Genomic DNA, 24,698 nt, shown 5'->3' on the forward strand with positions numbered 1-24,698 from the left:
AATTGTTATGGCTAGGCTTGTATAGGCCCTAGGGCCGATAGCCTAGTACCAACCTATGAACCTATAACTTTCTTTAATGCTACAGGTGAATAGAAAGCAAATATGACAGACTAGTTATGAGGCACAAATCTTTAGAAGATTTGGAGATGGCATTGGCTGCTTGTTTAAATTTACTGCATAATATTGCAGTGCAGAAAGTGCAGAGTTTCAGAACTTACATGCTCATAATTCCCTTTTATCAGCTTACCATTTAAAATGAAGCATAATTATGACTCCTAACATTACAACACTGTATAAGAGAGACCTTAGTTTCTCCTTCAGTCAAAACCATTGCTGTTTTCATCGTCTTTAGAAATGTAAGATATTCAGTTTACAGGTGAATCACAAGAGGGGTCACCTTAGTGTGGATTTCAATGTACTGCTTGGCAGCCTGTTAATTAAACTCGCTTAGACTGACAATGGATTAGGATTGGATAGCACACCTATTCTGAACGTTCACAGTTATCATGCCCTCCTCCGTATATTCCACAATCCACCCTCCATCCTCTCCTGTCTATCCTGAAAGAATTATAGACATACATATGATTTCTCAGGTCACTCTTCTTCCCTGAAATTGTAATCACATGTACATTTTCTAAGAATAGAAGTTCCTTCATTTTTTTCTAGTTTCCCTTTTATGCTTGTAAGAAACATTATTTCTAATGTATTTATTTTCTTATGCCTCATCTATAAAAATAAAAACTGCTCTATATCTTTCCTACCTTAATGCATTCCTTAAATTTTCCATAAATGTTTCCATTATTTTGGTCTGTTTAACATTACATTTTCTCTTGGACTTTTTGATAAAAAAGCTACTACAGTTACATAAATATAAGTGGCTGTAATTCTATGTACATATCACATATCCGTTTTAATTTCTACTAACATTTTCTTACAACAGCACTTATCTTTGCAGTAATATTCTTAATCCAAACTTTGACTTTGCAAAAGCAAGGATAAAAGCTCAACCACTGAAAATCAAAAAAGTTAAAAGGTCAAAAAGTACAAAAATCACTGTCTTGAAGGGGAAACCTCCAGGTTCCCCATGTAGGTTACTGCCTCCAATGTAATTAATTATGAGGCTGCATACCCTCAGGGATGATGTCAAATCCTTTGTCTAGGGTTATGCATCCCTTCGTCACAAAAGACTGCAATCTTCTAATTGTAAAGCTTTTGTCGCAAAAGTCAACCTTTTGATCATTGACTAAATGCACAGAACATCACTACTTATTTTGAAAATACAGATTATACAATTTTTCATAAATTTCTATAATATTTTACCTTAGCTGTGTGATGGCCACAATATTTTTGCCCACCAGTACCATCCAATTCATCATGGAATCATATGTACCAGTAACATTAACTTTTAGGAGAAAGCAGGGTACAGTTCACAGTACTGATTGACTACCCTGAAGACCAGAAATAGAAGCTCTACAAAACTATTTGTAGATATGTTAGAAGCAGTGGTTATGAGTGTACAACGTACTATTTAATTATGTTAACTGCCGTATTAAAATACTTGTCCAATCAGAAGTATACAAAAAAAAGCCATCTGAAAGTGACACAAAAATCACTTTCCTCCATGAACACAGGGACATTCTGCAGAAGAATGAAGTCACACACACACACACACACACACACACACACACACACACACACACACACACACACACACACCTTCTGTGCTTCCACAAGAGCATGCACATGTGCAGACCTAGCCAATCCAATGCAGATACCGGACTGAAATGCAAACTAGTATAACATACTTGTCTCCAGGATTTTGGTTGTTGCCTAACTCTGTTTGGGAATACATTTCAGTTTCATCAAAGGCTACACTGTGAAAACCATCAATGCAAGCTACTCTTTTTGAAAAGATATATAATTTGAATTCAAACTGCATAACATTGTACATTTTTTGTGAGGAGCTTTGTACCCCTACACCTATCACACAAGGGATCTCTTGAATCCCACATAATTATAATAAACTCTGTGGTTACTTTATTTTGGGAAAAGGGATACAATGACTTTTATTATCCAAAGGATAGTTTTCTTCAGCATAGGTCATCTTATCCCAGCTATTTCCCTTATATAATCTCAGGTAGACTATTTGGTATTATGGCCATAGTGTCCATGGTAACTATGCAAGTTCCATATCACACACTGTTCACTCTTTCTGACCTACAAATGAAAGGAACAAAATTATCTTCTTTTTTTGCAACTTACTTTGAAATAACTCTGGCAAAGTATGAATCATTTTTGTAACTCACTCCCAATAAATTGACAAACTGAGTGAGGTTTTAAAAGTTTGCTCCCGGCTAAGGTTAGAGATGTACTGCAGGACATGAAATACATAAGTAACATAAAGAGTGCTCAAGGCAAGCCCTGCTGCCTTTTTTGCAATTTATTTATTTTGTAGTCGGAGCATAACAGTTCGATGCAAAATCATATTCGGTGAGATTCTCTGAATCGTCCCCATCTATTTTTTCTGTCATAGAAAACACCTCCAGCATGAAGTGCAACCCAGCCTGAGGTATTGCATCATTGAAACCAATTGCATTTAACTGTGGCCCAGACAGCCTCTCAGATCTAGTGGAAAGTTTGGACATCCCTCATTCAGACACATTTTGGTGACTGAACGGTTTGATAAGGTGAATTCAGAGACTTTACTCTTTTCTCACTGTTACTACTAACTTCAGGCTTCCTCCAGTTCTAGGCATCCTGATGTTCCCATTGTCTACATCTCCTCAACACGTGCCATCTCCTTGGTGTGACCCATACCTGGAAGGTTTCCCTTTTGAGGACAGCTCTACACATAAGTGTTCCCATTCCTCAAGTACAGGTATTAATAAGTTCAAGTTGACGTAGGCTGCTAGGGATGAGGTGAGGTGAAGACCTGTCATCCTACAGCTTTTAGTGGGCTTTTCCTATTAGCTCTACCTTCCACTGACATGCTGGGCTGATGTCATAAGAGGGGATGTGCAATAGCATCAGAAGGGGAACATCGTACTAATGTGGTGATACTTCCCTCAAATCCCTACTCCTGTTCACAACAGTACAGGTTTACCAGCATGTTACTAGTATTGGTACCAGTACCAGTACTACCTGCAATGTACCCACCCATGTCCCTCCAGCATGTCAATCACTCTTCCCCCAGAAGGTGGCAACATGCTCAGCCTTTTCATTTCTCTTCTTCCCCCAGAAGGTGGCAACATGCTCAGCCTTTTCATTTCTCTTCTTCCCACATCAGCTCCAGCAGATTCCCAAGCCTCCAGGACTGTCATCAGGAGTTTATCCCTCTACAAGAATGGACCTGGTTTAGAGAACTTTTGTAAGTTTAATTTTGGATAACTGCACTGGTCTTGTTGGTAGCAGCCAAATATCAAATGCATTTGCTCAAGTGAGAAGGCATGTTAGTACTGAGAGGTTTGCCTTTTGGTGTTCCACCACCTCACTGTTCCTGCTCAGTACTCCGTTAGCAGCACTATAAAACTTTCTACATCATAAAATTAAATATACTTTCAAAGGATTGAAATGAATATTTACTTTTTCTCATTTTATGACACTTGAGTTCATTTTTAATAAGCATATTTTGCTTCCAGGATAACAGTCCACTTATGCAAGGTCTGACTACCTATAAACATTGTTCAGGTGCTCCTGGTTGAAATCATGACTGCATTCTGCTTCCACTATGATTCATCAAAAGAAAATTCCCCAGAGGAATCACTCCCTGTACACGAGCCACTTAAAATCAATCTGGTGAAAGAAAATTACTTGAAGCATTTTAAAATCAATCTGGTGAAAATAAAATACTTGAAGCATTTTTTTTTTGCAGGGGGACAAGCCCCCTCCCCAACCTCAGAACTTATATATACCAACTCCATAGTCGTAAAGAGTCAAAGAAGGGAGAAATCTCTCAAAATAAAAGAATTCCTTCTGGCACACTTACAAACTGTATCAGTAGTGATTTCTAATGGAAAACAGTAATTGGAGAGTTGAACTTCAGCAAGTTATGCTAGGAACATTGATTCATTCTAGAGCCTTTCATTTTGATTGTTAGATTGTAACTACAGATAATTACATTTTTCACTTTTACTTACTGTCTGTGTACTCTCAACCTTTATACTTCTGTAATCTCAGCATGTTCAACCGTGATGGACAGTGCAGATGAGAATCAGGAAACACATCTACATACATTTACATTTATAGACATTCTGGGATTTACAGCTGCATCCCCCTTCTGAAAGTATACCATTAAAAACTGCTTCTGCAACATATTTTTTGTGTTATACTTGTTAAGGGGAACTCACCCTCTAAAGCCCTAGTGGTAATAGTGTGTGTGCCCAGGAATGTAATGTAGCACAATGATTCAGACCTAAAAAAAATGATGAATTAATCTGACAGTCACAATCACCAGCTTTGGCAGAAGTTAAGAGACAAAGACTTTACCTCATGTTCAGGAAGACTTCTTAATGCAATAGCATACTTTCAGAAATAGGCATACAGTTAATCACCAATATTCTAATTTTATTCATAGGTTCATAGGTAGGTACTAGACTATCGGCCCTGGAGCCTATACAAGCACAGCCAAAAAGGTACCCTGGCTTTTGCCACCCAAGAAAATTATTTTCCTGTGCCACTGTCGAGCAGAGCCATAGAGGTGATCCCCGGGGTGAATTTCCTATTTCCCATCCAATCATCAAGATTTTTCTTGAAGAGTGCTAATGAGGAGCTTTGTTTGATATAGATAGGTAGTTTATTCCAGCGTATGGGAAGTCTCTGGGACAGGAATCTATCCCTCCGGCATGTTCTGTTTATTGTGGTGACGAGATTTAGGTCCCTAGAGAGTGTAGCACAGAGGGATTGGGATTTCTTTAAGTGCAGCATTCCAAAAGCTCTGGATTTGACATAGCTTTGTATGTTAGGCAGAGATCATCTCTGAGTAGGCGATATGCGACGGAGTAAAGCGTGAATTTTTTGAGACGTCTGTGTAGGGCATCTGTTTGAGGCTGGTAATCCTCATTGTGAGGTATTTCTGCGGCCTTTCCAGTTGTTGTAGATGTCTTGTGAGGTACATACCAAAAGGGGTGTTGTACTCTATAATGGGTCTAATGAGTGATGAGTAGAGGGGAACAATGACCTCTTTTTTTCTGGATGAGAAACCTTTTGTGATGAGGTGTGCCACGTAGAAGGATTTCCTGACTACTGTGGAGATGTGATTATCAAGCGAGAGACTACAGTCCACCTGTGTCCCAAGGTCTCTTATCACACTTTCAGTGTTAAGTATACTACCGCCTATGTTGTAGTTCATGGGTACAGAGTTTTTACCAAAGAGGATGACAATGCACTTTTTGGCACTGAGCTTAAGGCCATGGCTTTGACACCAGGTATCTGTCTCAGTGAGGCCCTTTTGTAGGATGTCCACATTGTTAGGAGTTTCGATTATGGCTCCTAGTTTGCAGTCATCTGCGAATTTCATTAGCCAAAGACCTTCTGTGTTAGCCTGTACTTCAGAGAAGTAGATACCAAACAGGAGAGGACCCAGGACTGAACCCTGTGGTACTCCACTTGTCACTGGTCTGGAGTCGGATTTCAAGTCTGCTACTTTCACAGTGTGGGTTCTGTCCATGAGCCAGTTGGCAACCCATCTTGTGACATAGGGATTTATACTTAGTTTAGTGAGTTTATCTATAAGTCCAGAGTGGGGGATGGTGTTGAAAGCCTTGGCAAGATCTAGATAGGCTGTGTGAACCACCTTACCCTTGTCTACGGCTTTGGTGACTGCTTCAAAGAAGTCTATCAGGTTTAGGAGACATGATCTGCCTTTTACAAACCCGAACTGGGTGGGGTCCAGAGTTTGGAAATTACCAATGTCTTTGTTTAGAAGTTCCATGATGATACGTTCCATGGCCTTGTAGACCAGGCTCATCAGACTAATGGGGTGGTAGTACCCGGGGTCCGTTGTGGCTCCCCCCTTGTGGAGTGGGATAACCGTCACTGTGCGCCATTCAGCAGGCACAAAGCCTGAGGTGAGGCTATGATTGAACATGGTACTTAGGTGGGGTGCCAGTTCATTCTGTAGTTCATGTAGAACACAGCCTGGGATGTTATCTGGTCCCATGGATGCTGTATTCTTGGCTTTGGAGAGTGTGATTTTTACCTGTGCAGCCGTGATTACAGGAACTTTGCATTCTTCCGGTATAGAGATGGACTCTTTAGGGGGTGAAAGGGGGGTAAAATTAGCACTGAACCTATCTGCCAGGATGTTGGCAATATCAGTTGGGCCTGTATATTTAGTGCCATTGTGCTGTAACTCAGAGCAGATCTGAGTGTTGCCATTGAGATTCTTGACATAGCTATAGAATGCTTTGTGGTTGTCTTTAGAATCAGTGGTGATTTTGTTTTCGTAACTAGCTTTGCAGGATTTTATCAGGGATCACAGCTTCTTACTGAGGCTGACCAGAGAGCTCCTCCACTCATGGGATTTTACTCTCTTTTGCAACAGTTTCTTCCTTCTGTTATACAGTTTGTTTATGGCAGGGGACAACCAGATTGGCTTCCTTTTTTTGGAGGATAGCATCTTGGTTCTGTTTGGGATAGCACGATCCATGCACTCATGTAAGTGCTTATAAACTGCAATTGTGTAGGATTCAGTAGTCATAACTGTATTGTCCATCTGCATGGGTGTCATGAAGTCTTCTGTCTTAAGAAGCATGAAGTTGGATTTGGAGAAATTTTTTACCATGGTTTCCTTAATGGGGGCTGGGGGGTGGGGGCAGGATGTGAATATCTAGGGTAATTAGCTTATGGTTGGATCAGACCAATGAGGCGGTGACTTCAGGTGTTGAGCACCAGTCACTCATGTTGTTAATGACTAGATCTAGGCTATTGTTGCCCCTGGTGGTGGTGTGGATAAGTTGATCCAGGGTACTGAAGTTTATGAATTCCAGAAAGCGTTGAATGAAGGAGTTTGTACATGAGTAGTGTTCCCAGTTAATGGTGGGGTAGTTGAAATCGCCCATTATTAGGGTGTTTGGTTAAACCCTAATATTTTCCAGTACAGCAAGAAAAGAGGAGTGGGAACTGTATTGTATGAAATCAGCTGTTTTAAATAAGGATAAATATAATCTCAGTTCAGTAACAGCATAATAATATTGTCCGACTTTCATGCTGTCAAATTTCTTTATCACAAGTATTGTGTACGTTATGACTTCCTTACCTGAAAAACCTTGGTTCATACTGAATATTGTTTTCTTCCATGAATCTCTTCCTTGCTCGTTGGAGCTCTTCTATCCTGCTTTTTTCAGCTGCTGCAGCTTCCAGATTTCCTTCTTCTAAGTATCTAGAAAATGAAAAAAATATATATTGTGGGGTTAAGTTGCTCTTAAATTATGTAATGTTTACACTATTAAATTATGGATAATCAGCTGTGATAACTATAGGATAGAATTCATTGACAAATTGTACAGTGTACAAGGGCCTTTGTGAGCTATTTGAGAATGTGTAGGGTATTTCAAATTCATAGACCACAGCTACACAGCCAAGAAAGATATTGAATAGTTCCCTATTCCAAGTAAGTGCATAAATAGATGCAAATGACAATTTTCTGGGAAATACAAATATAACAACAATTAAATGGATCATATAATAAAAATGTTGAAATTTGTAGACATCACCACAGAAGTTATGCAGCTTATTTCATGACGTAAGGAAAAAGGACATGGAAAGATAGCAAAGCAAAGGTATTTGCAGACACAGCAGTTTTTGTTGAGCAGAAATATATTGCCCTAGCTGCAGGCTGTGTTAACTAGGTTACACTTCCTCACAAAGCTAAGGTTTGTGCTAGCAGCAGTGACTGACCCACCATGCCCTCACAGATGACCATGCAGTATATCAGTATAGAATAAAATGGTACATCCTCCTGAGCTCGGTTAATGCATTTCATCCACATGCTGAATCTCAGGGACTAAACTCAAGTGACTATAATGGTTCTCAATGGTCCACATACCAACAGGAAAAACTACAATTTCCTCAACTGTCAAAAAAAATCTATGATTCACAGGGGTTATTTCCAAAGTGTGTCTTCATTGCCCTGATGATCCTCATGATTCTCACATTTGGCATATCTCATACTTGTATGTTTGTTTCCAGCACGGTGAATTCCCACAAGGTCTTGTTGGCAAATGCTGTCATGATGTATAAAATACATGCTAACACACATTTAGCCAATATTCTTCTTCAAAAATGTTTTTTGTGCTTGTTTTGCAGAAAATACTGGCAACCCCAACAAAGAACATCATACAGCACATGACTGGGCTAATGAAGACATGGTTTTGATGCCTGGATAAATATGGGAGGTTTCCTACAGTACTCGCCCAGTACACTCAAATAGTTTGCAGTCTGTGCCAAACTCTACAATGTGATATTATAGTGGAAGGCAGGCTTGACATTATTGACTGGATTATGCCATCCACCAACAGTAGATGAGGAAGATGGCAGTGACTGGCTGCAGAAGGAGGTACAGTCAGAGAGAGAGTTCCTAGACAGCAACAAGTGAGTCCACTACATAGTAGCACTGATAAGGTGGCAACATCTTATTAACAATTTTGGGCCATGACATGTTCGGGATAAAACAGTACAGATGATTACTGCAGCATTTCCCCCTAGGCTTTGCTGGTAAGTGCATGGCCTGATTTCACTGTGCATCAGTCATTAGCTCAGCGCTATATGGGATGGATTGTGGTTTAGGTCATAGTTGTTGTCATTTGCACAGGGTATTTATTTTACATTTGTTTACCACAAAAACCCAACTTGGAATGAGGTAATTTTCAGCACAGGCTTGGGGAGAAATGCGCCAGATGCATGTCTTAGCGTACTGAGGGATACAGTAAAATAAGACTGTCAGGCCAGACTGGGTGTGAGAAACTGGATGGAAGGTTGTGGCACAGGTCAGCAAGTGAACAAGAGCCAGGAAATATTGCAACATAAGACTGGCATCAAGAAATGGATGTGGGACTCACATTATTGATAAAGTAAGTAAAGTTGGAGATGAGATCACTGGAAGTGTAAATGTAGTCAGCAGTCATGTCATCCCATGGCGTGGATATGAAGTCACTGTATAACCATCTGCAGCTGATGACTCCTGTGACATGGACTGGACTTTTACTTTGTGACTTTAACACATAGTACCTTTGTTGATGATAATGTGCAGGTCTTATGACAACCTCTTGTGGCAGGGATGATGTACTACTGTGTGAACTGAACTGGGATGATGAACACTGGTAAGGACTGACAGCCCCAAAGGTAGGTAGTCATTGCTGCCCACTGCAAGTAATAGCAGGGATTCTGACAACTCTAGACTCAGCTGTTAAGAATAACTCCTGCAATGGTCCACAGACATGGTTGTCCCAAGACTATACTCTGCCCTAGTCATAAAAAACACTGCCAATCAGGGTAGACATTATAGCACTTACAGTTCTACTAAGGTTAAAGCTCAATGCAGCATTGTATGCCACTATAGTCTTCATTGTAAACATTGCTACAAGATGTCTGGTTTCTATGTCCTCGTTTAACTGGTCTGAATCATCATGAAGTTCACATAAGACACTTGCCAGCTCCATTAACAGCAGTGCAGAAGTAGACTTTCACTGGATCACACTCCTGCACAGATGCTGATTAATATTAATGCCTACTACCACCCACACAACTGGAGGCAGGTATGAAATTTGATAGCTTAATGTACCTGGTGTTGGCCTACGACAGTGATGGCGAACCTATGACACATGTCAAAGGTGACACATGCCACAACATACTGGGTGACACATCAGCGATCACCAACACCCAAGTTACCAAAGACACTGCTTTTGCATTTGTTGCTCATGTGAAGTGCACTGAATTATTTTGTGCAAGGGGCTTTTGACACGCCAAACTCAACAGGTTCGCCATCAGTGACCTATGATAAATATGCCCACTAAGTAAGCAATACACACCTCCAAAGCTGAATTTTTTTCCCAGAATTGCAGCACTTTTGAGGTTTCCAGCTCTAGGAGATTCCTCCAGAACAGAGGATGGTATGTACTTAACCAGTATATACACAGGGGCCTACTACGCCATACATACACTCTCTGTTGAGTATTGCTCCCGAACCAAGAGTGAAACAGATATTAGTGTCACTGTTTCATTTGGATGTGACACATCTCTTGAGTAACATCATCGAAGTCTACACGTGTGTGCAAATCAGTACCTTGTCTAGCCGCAACCGTTTTTGCATGTTGCACATCACCACTTTTATCTGTGTATGAATAACACACAACTCTATAGTGAACATCATTTAACATGTTACAAGAGTGTCCTGTGCAAGCAAAACAGGGTTTTATATGCAGCCTATTTCTCCTTATACAACCCTGTCTTCTAGTGCTGGTAACCTGCAACTCTTCCAATGTATCTGTGAAAAGACATATACATCACACCTACTTTGTTAGGGTGTATCCAGTAGTATAACAACTGTATATGCAAAGCATTGCTGTACATGACTAACCTGATCTATCACTCACTCAGACATGGCTGGAATGGGTCACACACCACCAACATCCATGACCCACCACAGATAAATCCTGTTTCAACCTCTCTGCTGATACAAGGAACTCTTGTTGTCCCCCGTAGCTTATGCCCTGTGATGGATGTCTCCCTTGCATTCTTTTTGTGCCTCTTGGTTGGCATGGTGCAGCATGTCATTCAGGTGATGAGAACCCACCCCAGTTTGCAACTGTGTTCATCTACTGTATCTGCAAAGCAGATTGCCACACTTGTCCCTGTAATGGTTGGTCTGCAATCCGTACCCATTGTCCAGAAGTGAAGCACCTGTTCATCATCACTGAAATTATTTAGCTTGTATTTGCCTTGTCCTGTGACCATGCTGAATCTAAATTGTACAAGATGAAGACAGCAATACATATTGCTAAATGCAGATAATATGCAATTCAGTGCAGGCACATATTCATAGTACTCAGGCCTTATAAAATGGGCTACAATACCACACAACACTTCGCCACAGTGGATAGCCTGTAAAATAGTCTGCTGATATGGAGTGCATATCCCCCTGGAACAGCATATTCACAGTATGCAGACTTCATACATTGTGCTACAGTACCATAAATACTTCTTCAGAATGGATAGCATATAAAATAATATACTGATACGGCATGAGTAAGCTCCCACATAAAACAATGCATCAACTGCTGCTGTGGTCATTAAAACATACAGGCAAACGTGAAGCACAACATATTGTTATGTGTACACACATTCACATACTAGGAAATGTCTACTGGTCTATGACACTCCTGATAGCTGAACATTTGACTGAATGTACAATATCTACCTTACTACTAGAAAACATACATCTTCAACTTTGAAAAGTTTTACAATAGTAATCACAGTATTGTAAGACTCGCATACTACAAGTGACTGAAATGTTAATTTAAACCCTTTATATTGTCAGTTTAGACAAATGCAACCTCCTACTATAAATGACTATGAAATATTTAATTCTACTTACACAAAATGCAGCCATAATGACCAGCACAGCCACAACAGACTTACTGCATTCTTGAAATCTCATGGTAGTTGGAAGAGGTAGTGCATGCAAGTGAGCTGCACAACTGAGCACTGAATGCTTGCATGAAATCACAGCCGTGGGTAGGCCAGTCACTGTCATTTTTGGCACATCATTTGGCCTTTGGTGTCCTGCGAGGAAGAGAAGACTGGTAATGCTTACAAAGATACAGCTCTTGCTTGGCACATGAAGGAAAATATATTTCTTTGTCTTCTTCATACTGACTTCAAGCAGCAGCATATGGGTCCATGTAATAGTTCAAAAATGGATGCCTGCTATGACTTGGGGCCTCAAGGTAAGAATGGAAACAGGTATCTAGTGGCCAGTGAACAATACTAGGCCTCCTATAACAACCAGAAGAGACAGTGACCCAAACATCAGTAGGAATGAGACACTGAAGTGGAAAGAGTGCCCAGAGGTGCAGTGTATGTATGATTCATCTTCCTCAAGATAAATGCATAAACCACGAGAAGGTACTAATAATGCATTCACTTTTATCCTTCAGCTCATCAGGATATAGCTCTCAGTAGGGTGGGGTGAGATAAGATTGCAAATGACTGGCTTCAAGAATGCCTGTGTATCACTGCTGTCTGTCTGAGGACAGTGTGTTTCAATGCCATCACATTTATAGTACGTTTCCTGTTGTGTCCCTTTTCTATGGTTCCATCTGATGAAGGACAGGAAGATCATCAAGCTCAGCCATCATCACCTCCATTGTATACTTTTACTACTTAAGGTAAATCTAAATATGTGGATGTGGGAGGCTCAGTGTTGAGGGATGAAGACCCCTCTGAGGTGTACATCCATATCCCATCAGTCAGCCTGCAGTGGAAGATTCAGTAGAGTGTCAGGTCAGAGGCCATTCTGTAGTAAATAGCAGTTCCCTCACCACTGGGCCTCTAGATGGTCAGAGTACATCTGTCAGTGCCTACAGTAGGTCTTCCCCTGCTGATGGTTCTGTGTACATAGCCTTCCTGGCCTCCATGACACCTTCCTCCCCTGTGGCAGCACCCCCCCATCCCATCCTATCCCTTCACTAGTGTGTCCTGCTTCATACTTTGTACATATAACTCAACCTCTTAGATCAAGAAATCTGGACAAAGTCATAAATAATGGGGGGACAAAAGCCCAAAATAGGGACACTTTTTAAATATTGCTTTTATAAATTTTTATTTATTTGTTTTATTTTATTTTACATTTGTTTAAAAGGAAAGTCCAACTGGATACAGGTCCATTTTCAGCGGAGGCCCGGGGAGAAAAGGTCCAGTTAGATACTTAGTGTTTACAAACGAATCACATTAATATTACATAAAAACATCTCATAAAAATACAATAGTACATAGAATAAAAATATATGGACCTAGTACATAATATGATGAAAATTGTACAATCAATTTAGAAGAAATTAAAATACAAGTTAATAGTACACTGGAGTCATGCAGAGTACGGAAGTACGTAAAAGGGTGCTGTGGGATTGACAAACCAGTTTGTATGTTAGGTAATAGATGCAATACAGCCATTAGCTCTTCAGATGTAAGATTTTTATAATATAAAAGAACATAGTTTGAAACCGGATAATAGTGAGGTTTATACAGGGTTGTTCATGGTGAATTAATGCTATTTAGGCAAGCGAGTATGAACATAAGGGTTATTTAGTAGTGGGGTGTATTGTTTTTGGGGTGGGGACTAGTTGTTGATAAATAGTTTATCCTGGGGGATTACAGAAGCATAACAGGTATTCATAAAGTGAGCCTTGAGGATTTTTTCGAATTGTGTGGTAGAGGTATTGGAGGTGAGGTGGCAAGGTAGGTTATTCCATGCTTTTGATGGAATAGCCAAAGAGGGATTTCCCAGCTTCATTATTGTATTTGATGACTTGTAGGTGGTTTTGTGTTGTTGATCTTAGGGTTCTTGTTATAGAATAAGGTGTAACTAGTGTCTGGAGTGCTGGAATTTTAGTTGGGTAGTGGTATAGCTTGTGTGTCAGCATTAATTGGTTGAGTTTTAGTAAGTGAGGAAGTTCTAGCCAATTCAGCTGTTTGAGTGCCATACAGTGGTGGGTTGTACAAGGGATTTCTTTAGCAAATCTAGCAATTTTTCTGTAACATGCTTCTAGTATGTTTAGGTCGGTCTTGCGAAGGTTAGTCAGTATTGGGGTAACACAGAGGAGGGAGGACAGTAAATGTGTTCTAGCTATGGTAGATTTAGTATGTTTAGTCAGATATGATTTGTTTCAGTAGAGGAGTCTGAGTTTTTTGTGCACCTTTTTGATAGTTTGGGCTATATGAATATCAAATTTGAGGTTAATGTCTATTTCTACTCCTAAGAGTTTGGTATGGGAGGTGGGGATGATCCTGGTATTGTTCTTGGACATTATGGTAAAGCTGTCACATGAGGGGATTTACCAGGTCCAAAGATAAGAAGTTTTGTTTTATTTGGATTTAAGATAAGTTGGGAATTGGTGAACCAGATTTTGGCAAGGGAGAAGCATTCTTGGGTTAGTGAAAGGAGGTCATGTAATGAGTGGACTGCACATATAAGGGTGGTGTCATCTGCATATTGAACTACAGAGGCATTGGGTGTGGTGGTAGAGAGTTGGTTAGTAAATAGGCAGAAACGTAATGGGCCACGTATCGACCCCTGAGGGACTCCTAACGGTATTGGTAGTAGAGGGGATAGTTGGTTCTGCCATAATACTGATGTTCTTCATGTTTCACTGTTGCACTCATCACATTTGGGTTATCCCTGCCAGGCTGGCCCGAATACCCGAGACTTAGTACTTCTTTGTCGGTTGCTGTCACTTGAGGACTGATGTCAGGTTGTCAGTAGTATAAAGTAAGGCAGCTGACGCAATTACATCAGTCTTTCTTGCCTTGGAGCCTGAAGCAGAAGCAGTTCGCACGAGTGCCGGTCGGCCGCTACCTGAGTTTTCGTCTACTGAATTGAAGTTGAAGTCTTCTAAAGCTAAGTACTCCATTGGGGATTTTTTTTTCTTGCACTAACTGATGTCAGAAAAAGTTAATAATTGTCTTGCCTGTGGAAAGCAAATACCACACCGAGACTTCCACTCTTACTGCATCACTTGTTTAGGCCCAGACCACGACGTCCCTCATTGTTGCTTCTGTGCTTTGTTCAATGCCAGAACTATCCATCATCGGGCCCTTACTGTAGCCAGATATTTTGGCTTACAGTCTTCAAATTCCAAAATGGCTTTGGTAAGCCATCCAACATCAGATCTTCCGAAAAACATAAAGATAAAGAGACACAGACCGCACAGGTCCAAACCCCTGATGCCCTCTTCTGTTGATTCGCAGGCTGCTACCAAGACACTTTCGGAGTCCGGTATGCAGCAAAAGTCTTCTTCGACTAAGGATCCTGAGGTCGTCTCTACCTTGGATGGATCTGGGGCCACTGAGCAGGCACTGGCTTCCGAGGATGTCCTTCGCAGTACTGAATCTCAACAAAAACCGACACCTTCTTTTGTGACTACCGTTCTTTCTAAAACTACCAATATTCTTAGGCCCAGGGTATGAACCACACCCAAGAAACCGAAGACTCACTATCAGGCGCCTGCTACCTTGCCTTAGTCTCAAATGCTTAAAATGGTGGAAGACCTTATCATACTGATCATGGGAAGCCAAGCTACCACCTCCAAAAGGAAAAGTGATCTGTCCTCTGTAGTTTTGTCTGAACAAGAGTCAGATGAATTTGATGCATCTGAATATGAAGACATGCAACCCCTTTCCACTTATGAGGATTCTGATGCAGAGGATTCCATTCCTTCAGCCTCTCCCCCAGAGGATTTTTCCTTTGGGGAAACCCTCCATACTTTAAGGGAGCATTTCCAATGGGAGAGTCAGGACTACCCTCAGTCTAAAAAGAGACTCAGGGAATTCCTAGATCTTCTGCAACACAGACCCTTGGCCATCCCCCCAGTCCTGGATGTTGTGAAGGATGTTTTCCTCGAATCCAGCTTGACTCCTGACGCCCTTCCTCCTGCTCCCAGAAAACCAGACAATTACTTTAGAGTTCCTGACTCACACAAATATCTTTTCAAAAATCCTACAGCTGACTCCGAGGTCATTTCTCAAGGGTCAAAAGGGATTAAAGCAACCTCTGCTAAGAACCCCACCCCCTCAGACAGGGATTCCAGAGCATTGGACAGATGGGGTAAAATAGTATACACCTCAGCTACTCTTGCTATCAGGGCTCTAAATTGTCAGTTCCATATGCTGAAATTTCAGTAACATACCTTGGAATTCCTTAAACAAAAAATGCCTTCGTTTCCTGCTTGGGCAGAATCTAAAGATTTACAAGAGGTAATGCATTCTGCAAGTCAAGTAACTAAACACACCTTACACTGTGGTTTTGATGCCTTAGAAGCTTCTTGCAAAGCAGCAGTCACTGGATCTGTCATTAGAATGCATGCATGGCTTAAGGAACAGCCCCTGCCAGATCACTGTATGCCCCCTTGCACAAAGATAACTTATTTGGCACTAAGGCAGAAGAGGTCTTAAAAAAGACGGAAGAAACATCAAAATCTCTGCAAACAGTTAAGGATTTCTTGCAGGTCCAGCCACCTAGGTTCAGCAGGCATTGTCCCTCCAAACACTGGTCCTTTCCTGCTCTGAGTAAACCAGGCCAGCCTAGGCCCTATGGAAGCAGACGCCCCCCTCCCGACAGCAGCCACAGGGAATGCAAAGATCTAAGCAGTGGACTACCTCCACTTTAAAACCAGGGAGTTCTAAGCCACCCCCTTACGGTAAGAACTCACAATGACTCACCTCCTCCACCCCCTCCCTCTGCCCACCATCACTTACCCCTAGCAGGAAAACTCTCCTTTCACTCAAGCACCTGGGTCACCATTACCAAGGACCACTGGGTTCTGAACACTGTGTCTCAGGGATACAAATTTTCCTTCCACACCCTTCTAACCCCAAAAGGGTTCCCAGATATACCACCAAATCAGAGGGCAGAGGCTCAAAAGCAATTTCTTTCCCTGCTCTATATTAGGGCAGTAGAGCACGTTCCTGCAGAACAGCTAGGCCAAGGTTTCTACTCCAGACTTTTTCTGGTGCTCAGAAAAGAGGGAACCTGGCACCCCATCCTCGATCTATCCTTTCTAAACACTTTCCTTGTGATCTCAAAATTCAAAATGCTCATCCTCCAACAGCTGCTACCCATGCTCTCCAAGGATGCTTGGCTAGCCACCCTGGATCTAAAAGAGGCTTACCTCCACATTCCTATCAGGGAATCATGCAGGAAATATCTCTGCTTCAGGGCAGGATCTCAACACTTTCAGTTCTCTGCGCTTCCTTTTGGCTTATCTACTGCTCCCAGAGTTTTCACAAAATGTCTGTCTCCGGCCATTGCCTTTTGCAGACAAAGAAATACTCAGATTTGCCCTTACCTAGATGACTGCCTTATTCAGGCAGACAGCCAAGAAAAGCTGCTGAAGCACCTGGCCTTTGTAAAGACCCTACTAACCTCCCTAGGGTACACGATCAATGAAAATAATTCCAAACAGGTGCCCATCCAAAAGATAATCTTCCTGGGATCAAGTCTGGACACAGCATACCAGATGGCATACCTTAGTCCAGAGAAACAAATTTTCCTGACAGCCTATGTCTCTCAAATAGCCACCAGGCCCCAGCTATCTGCAAGGAAGATCCTGCAACCTCTGGGGTTCATGGCATCTTGCATACTACTCATTCTATATGCCAGACTGCATATGAGGAAATTTTAATGGTACGTAAAGAGCCTTTGGTGTCAACACTCTCAAGACCTGGAAACTCTTCTACCTATAATTCCTTGCCTCAGAAAAGATTATCTTTGGTGGGCAACAGCATGCACAAGGGAATGCCCCCCCACCACCCAGACCCTCACCACAGACACATCAGAATACGCTTGGGGTGCACACCTGGTCGGCAAGTGCATACAGGGCCAATGGAGCCCACAGCAAATCCCTCTGCACATCAGTCAAAAAGAGATGATGGCTGTGCAGCATGCCTTGATAGCTTTCAAGCCCCTTCTCTCTCCAGGGGTTCTCCTGATCAAAACAGACAACACCACTGTGATGTGGTACATCAACAAGCAGGGACGGACTCACTCCTATCCTCTATGCAGGCTGTCCATGACCCTTTGTCACACAGCCTCTGCCATGCAACTACACCTGTCAGCACAATTCCTACCAGGCTCTCTCAACTCTCTGGCAGACCAATTAAGCAGAAATCTTCTGGATCCACATGAGTGGCAACCTAACAGAAGTACCTTCTCCCTAATAACTCAGAAATGCGAAACCCCAAAGGTCAACCTCTTTGCCTCCCACACCAACCATCAGCTCAGCAAATTCTGCACCAGGAAGCATCACTGCATGGCTTGGAAAGCGGATGCCCTGTCCTTCCCCTGGGTCAGTCTATCGGTCTATGCCTTTCCTCCCCTACCTCTCATAACCACGGTACTGCTCAAAATAAGGGAGGAAAAACCAAGGACCATTGTTATAGCTCCAGATTGGCCCAGGCAGCACTGGTACCCCTTGCTGCGCAGACTGTTCACATTACCTCCATGGCATCTTCCTCAGATCCCAAACCTCCTGACCCAGAGGGAAGGGGAATTCATGCATCCCCAATTGCAGACACTCAATTTGGCAACTTAGCTTATTCCCTAACCATGAACCAATCTGCCAACCTCAGAAAACAGGTTCTGGATGTTATTCATGAGGCCAGACGTCCTAGCACCAGAAAGTTTTATGCTGATAAATGGAACAGGTTCTGCACCTGGATCCAGGCTAAGGGAGCCAATATGGCCAGCTCACCCTCCCTCTCATCCTGGATTATGTAGCTGACCTACTACACAGTGGCTTCTCTTTCTCCTCTATAAAAATTCATGCCTCTGCCATTTCTGCTCATTTCCCCACTGAGCAGCCCCTTTTCTCACACCCTTTGATCAAACAGTTCCTAAGAGGGGCTAGCAACATGAGGCCACCCAGAAGGGTACCAACCACCAGCTTGGGAACTTAATTTTGTATTGGAAAAGCTAACCCTCCCCCCTTTTGAACCAGCTTCTTCTGCAGAGCTAAATTTATCTCCTGGAAGACAGCATTCCTTCTGGCCATCACTTCAGCCAGAAGAGTCTCTGAGCTGCAAGCACTCATGGCTGTGGAACCCTTCATCTTCCATGCAGACAGGGTATTCCTCAAAACTAACCTATCCTTCATGCCCAAGGTGGTGTCCAGTGTGGCTCTCTACCAATCCATTCATTTGCCCACCTTTTTTCCTAATGCTTAGAACAAGGGGGAAAGGATTATTCACTCTCTAGATCTGCAAAAACAGCTCAGATTCTATCTACACAGGACTAAATCTTTCAGAAACATTGCTCAATTGCTGGTTTGCTTTGCTACAGGGGCAGAAGGCAAATCCATCTCCAAACAAACCATTTCCAAATGGATAACACATTGCATCCATTTCTGCTACAAACAGCATGGAAAGCCTCCCCCAAGGGGGTCAGGACACACTCCGCCAGAGCAGCCTAAACCTCTGCATCGTTCCTCAGAAGAGTCCCCACCAGGGACATTCTGGAGGCTGCCACCTGGACATCTGTTCACACTTTTACCAAGCATTACCATCTGCTTCTCTTCTCCAAATCCAGGGCAGGGTTTACCTCTGCGGTCTTGCAGGGCATCCTAGCTAGCCCCTAGTTTTCTTGACTGCCTCCACCCTTTTCCTCAGCTTTGGGAATCAACCCAAATGTGATGACTGCAACAGTGAGACACGAAGATCATAGTACAGTTGTGTACACTTACCATAAATGTAGATGTTCAAGTGTATTCACAGTTGCAGTCCTGGTTTCCCTCCCTCAATCCCCCTTTCTTCTCTTTCTCCTTTTATTACCATTCTAACTTGTTGTTCTCCTTTCCTTACAAGGGATGTATTGGTATTTATTTTCCACTGGTGGTGTCTTCCACCAGTACCTGGCCTCCTACTTGCGGGCTCCTGACAGGTTAGGGCAAGAAAAATTGATGTAATGACATTGGCTGCCTTACTTTATACTACTTATGACCTGACATCAGTCCTCAAGCGACAGCAACCGATGCAGAAATACTAAGTCTCTGTTATTCGGGCCGGCCAAGAGCTACCCTGGCAGGGATAACTCAAATGTGATGACTGCAACAGTGAATACACTCGAACATCTACATTTATGGTAAGTGTACACAACTGTACTTTTGTTGACACCTTGATAACCTTTAAACCAAGAGATGGAGAGGGTGCTCATATTTAGGTTGGATAGTGCTGAGAGGATATTATTATGGTTGACCATATCGAATGCTTTTGGCAGGTCTAAAAAAAATGGCTGAGACTAGATGACCCATATTTTTATGATTGTTGATTGTGTCGATAAAGGACATAAGTGCAGTGGTGGTGCTATGAAAGGGTCTAAATCCATGGTGATATTTGGATAAAAGGTTGTTTTTTAGAAGGTAGTTCATTAGCTGTGTGCATATGACTTTATCTAGTATTTTTGATAGGGATGATAAGATAGCTATAGACCAATACTTTAATTCTACGGAATTGCCTCCTTTGTGCAGTGGTATGATGTGGGAGATTTTCCATAAAGCAGGTACTTTACACTCTGATACTGATTATTAGAATTGCAACCGGATAAGCTATAGCTTTTGTGGCTATTTGTAGGTATTCATCTGGTAAGTTGTCAGCAGCCAGGGTGGTTGGTTTTAGCTTGAGGAGGAGTTTTAAAATGGAGTTGACTGAGACTGGGTTTAGGCAGAAGTGGGGGTCTTGTCATAGGTGCTTGTGGTGACTTGGGTGGGTGTGTGGGTCATTGTTGCTATTTTTAATTAAGGTTTCTGCAAGGGTCTTAATTTCGGTGAAGTATTTGTTAAACTGGGTGGGGATATTTTCTAGGTTGTTGGCTATATCTGGAGATGGGGTAACAGATGTCCCTGGTAGTAGTATAGAGTTTACAGTTGACTAGAATTTTTGGGGGTTGTGAATATGTTTTTCTTGGAGGTTTTGATAATAGTTAATTTCATCTAGTGTAACCTGCTTTTTGGCTTTATTGCAGAGCTCTCAGTAGTGTTGTTTTGTGGAGTGAGTTCTGTTTTTATGGTGATGTAACAATGCTTTGTTTCTTTCTTTAAGGATGGATTTAGTAGCACTAGTTAACCAAGGTGCAACAACAAATTGCTCAGCTGTAAAGATTAGCATGGCTGATGCTCCAATGTAGTGGTACAGAACATGGCCAAAAGGCTGTGTTCAGCCATTGTGGAAAACATATGTACTGGGGAGTTTAGTGGTAAAGTAGGGTTAGGATATATATGCATGTGTGTATGCAAGATGATGAATGTGTGTGTGTGTCTGCCTGAGAGGTAGCAATAGGGGGAAGCAGGGCTATGTTAGGTTTGTGATTGTGTATGGATGAATGGTCAAGTGTGTGGTTGAATGTCATTGAATGGGCATGTGTGTGTGTGTGTGTGTGTGTGTGTGTGTGTGTGTGTGTGTGTGTGTGTGTGTGTGTGTGTGTGTGTGTGTGTGTGTGTGTGTGTGTGTGTGTGTGTGTGTGCGAGCTCATTTGTGTGGATGATTGGGCAGTGGTGGCTGCCATATTTCCACACATGCCTACACTAATGAGTAGAGCCTGTATCACTGGGAGGGGGGACCACTACACACCAGGAATACTATTCTCATGCCATAATAGAATTTAAAACACTATGGGTAATGGGGGAAACACTAGACACAACATATTATTAATAAAAATAAAATCTTAAAAAAAGTATAAGGGAAAAGGGACTTGAACCACACTGAAATACAATGAAATGGTCAAGCGCTTTTGTCCCTAAATAGTTGGGACTTCTTCAGAACCATTAGGTAGATAAACAAACTGACTTTAAATATAGTTGTGTCACAGTTAAAGCACCATGTGACTTGCAATTACTCAAAAAGTCCTATTAACTAAAAGGTTCCTGAGGTTCCGATATAAACTCAAATACCTTCTAATAAATAAAGTCTCAACCTTACATATAGACAAACAGTTACTGAATAAATACATAAAATGTGTCTATTAAAAAAGTATATGTAATTCAAATGGGCTGTATCTTAAAAAAATACAATGTTTATTTAAAAAAGATAAATTTAGGTTTGGGATTATTGATACTATTTTAAGAAATGCCAGGGGCTGGTGGGAGTTGGAAATAGAAAAGAGAGTTCCTGTGGCAATTTTAATTTAATCCTCAGTTTTTCTCAAGAAATTGGGCTTCCCACCTCTGAACCTTGCATTTAAAAGGAATCCAGAAACTCTTTAACTAAACCCTACTCCCTGGATCTACTGAAGCTCTCCTGGTGAACAAGAACCTATATCAAGGACCTTCCTCTGCCTCTTCCCCAGTTTTTCTCAAGAAATTGGGCTTCCCACCTCTGAACCCTGCATTTAAAAGGAATCCAGAAACTCTTTAACTAAACTGTACTCCCTGGATCTACTGAAGCTCTCCTGGTGAACAAGAACCTATATCAAGGACCTTCCTCTGCCTCTTCCCCAGTTTTTCTCAAGAAATTGGGCTTCCCACCTCTGAACCCTGCATTTAAAAGGAATCCAGAAACTCTTTAACTAAACCCTACTCCCTGGATCTACTGAAGATCTTCTGGTGAACAAGAACCTATATCAAGGACCTTCCTCTGCCTCTTCCCCAGTTTTTCTCACGAAATTGGGCTTCCCACCACTGAACCCTGCATTTAAAAGGAATCCAGAAACTCTTTAACTAAACCCTACTCCATGGATCTACTGAAGCTCTCCTGGTGAACAAGAACCTATATCAAGGACATTCCTCTGCATCTTCCCCAGTTTTTCTCAAGAAATTGGGCTTCCCACCTCTGAACCCTGCATTTAAAAGGAACCCAGAAACTCTTTAACAAAACCCTACTCCCTGGATCTACTGAAGCTCTCCTGGTGAACAAGAACCTATATCAAGAACCTTCCTCTGCCTCTTCCCCAGTTTTTCTCAAGAAATTGGGCTTCCCACCTCTGAACCCTGCATTTAAAAGGAATCTAGAAACTCTTTAACTAAACCCTACTCCCTGGATCTACTGAAGCTCTCCTGGTGAACAAGAACCTATATCAAGGACCTTCCTCTGCCTTTTCCCCTGTTTTTCTCAAGAAATTGGGCTTCGCACCTCTGAACCCTGCATTTAAAAGGAATCCAGAAAGTAGGTGTTCCCTCGTCTAGCCTTAGTGATTTTTGTATTCTGTTTTTTGTAACCTCAACTCCAGTGTAGCTAGTTCAGCCTGGACACATAGCAGCCTCACCCCCACTCTCCCTACTACTAGTTGCCCCCTCTCCCTTTCTGACCTGCCCACCACAATATCCCAGGCTGCCTGAAAGAATCCCTAAGAAACCACATTTTCCTTTACTTCTCATCCCAGCTCTTGCCTGCAAAGTACTCTCTTCTGTACTTCCTCTTTGTGTCCACTAGAGGGCACCCTAACCTTGCAACATTATTCTACCTGAATCTCTCTCTCCCTTTACCTTACTATTACCTACTATTCCTGCTGATAAAAACATTGCTTCTAAACCTTTCCTCCTCTCCCACTTATTTATTTTTTATTAAAGTCTCAGTTTGAACATAACCTAACCCTTTTGTCACTTCTGTCACCCACCTTCACTTACCTTAAATTAGCTGCTTTCCTGATTGTTTTCTGACTGTTGTCCTTCCTTTGTCTGTACCCGCTCCATTCGCCCTGCGGGCTCACTCCGCTCCCCTGCCCTACCCCCAATTCCCACCCACCCCCAGTGGTCCTACACTTATACTTCCTTAACCACTCCCACTATTTGTATTCCTCCAATCACTCTGACACCCTTCCCTATACCACTTATAACCATCCACCTGCCACACCTACTTTCACAATTAACATCCATCTCCTGTTTTCATTATTTCTTCATCTTCCCAAATTAACTCCTTGTTACTCTCCTGTCACTATGCCTACTCTAATAACATCATTACATTCAAAACAACTTCTCACATTCTCAATTCTCCCTTTCCTTAGTATACCCTACTTTCTAACTTCCTATGAACACTATAGCCTCTCAGAAGCTAATACTCTCTCCAAACACATAACTTTAACTACCATAAATTCATCTCACCACTGTTTTAACTTCATACTTTCTCCCAGCTACCTAGCTACAAAATTTCATAGAAAGATTCACATTACCTACTCCCATCAAAATGACAGAAAATCACTACTCAGTTCCCCTAAACCGTCTGACTGGTTAAAAAGATTAATCCTCTCTCTGCTAGCAGGTGATATTCAACCCAACCCAGGCCCAAACAACACCACAGCTGCAAACCCACTTTCCACTCTCTCCTCTAACTCAAAAAAACTAACCAAACCCTCAAACTCTCTAATAATAGCTCACCTTAACATCTGCAGTATTAAAAATAAAATTGACCCCCTTCATGCACTACTTGATGTACACTCATTCGACATCCTTTGCTCGACTGAAACCTAGCTTAAACCAGTAATTCAGGACAAAGAGATTATTCCCCCTGGCTACAACATTCATCGACTTGACCGCACTATAAAAAAGGTGTTGGGGTTGCAATCCTCTATAAATCAGGGATGCAAATCACTGCCTTACAGGATAAACCTCCCTCCAAAAGTAATGCTGAAATCCTTATATCCAAACTCCAAATTAATGCCTACAAATCCATCTATATAATCTGCATATACCTGCCCTCAGGCAATAACAACAGTACCTTAGAAGAAATCCTTAGCTGGCTGGCCATACACTTTCCACAAGAAACTATAGTCCTTGGAGATGTCAATATAGACTGGAATACCTGCTCTGCAACTAACCCTTCCACCCTCTTAAATCTGCATGGTTTCTCACAAACTATTCTCTCTCCTACCAGAAGAAATAAACCTAGCAACAAAGAAAGCATTTTAGACTGGATTCTGATAAATAGCCACCACCAAACATATACAGTAGGTACACTGCCTGATGATACAAGTGACCATGCCCTTACTTACCTAATTAGACATAAAA

General features: G+C 41.9%; 1 protein-coding gene across 2 annotated transcripts in view; it reads right to left on the bottom strand.

Moving 5' to 3' along the window:
* Positions 1-24,698, bottom strand: part of OSBPL6 (oxysterol binding protein like 6) — a 1,023,860-nt gene that overhangs the window by 56,641 nt on the left and 942,521 nt on the right. For both annotated transcript variants that reach the window (XM_044075314.1, XM_044075313.1), the window contains one exon: positions 7,256-7,378. In XM_044075314.1, the coding sequence (XP_043931249.1) occupies positions 7,256-7,378 (123 nt within the window). The remainder of the gene's footprint in view (positions 1-7,255; positions 7,379-24,698) is intronic.

Source organism: Protopterus annectens, chromosome 6.part0 (assembly GCF_019279795.1).
Source record: "Protopterus annectens isolate FY-2018-M chromosome 6.part0, PAN1.0, whole genome shotgun sequence".
Classification (NCBI taxonomy): Eukaryota; Metazoa; Chordata; order Ceratodontiformes; family Protopteridae; genus Protopterus; species Protopterus annectens.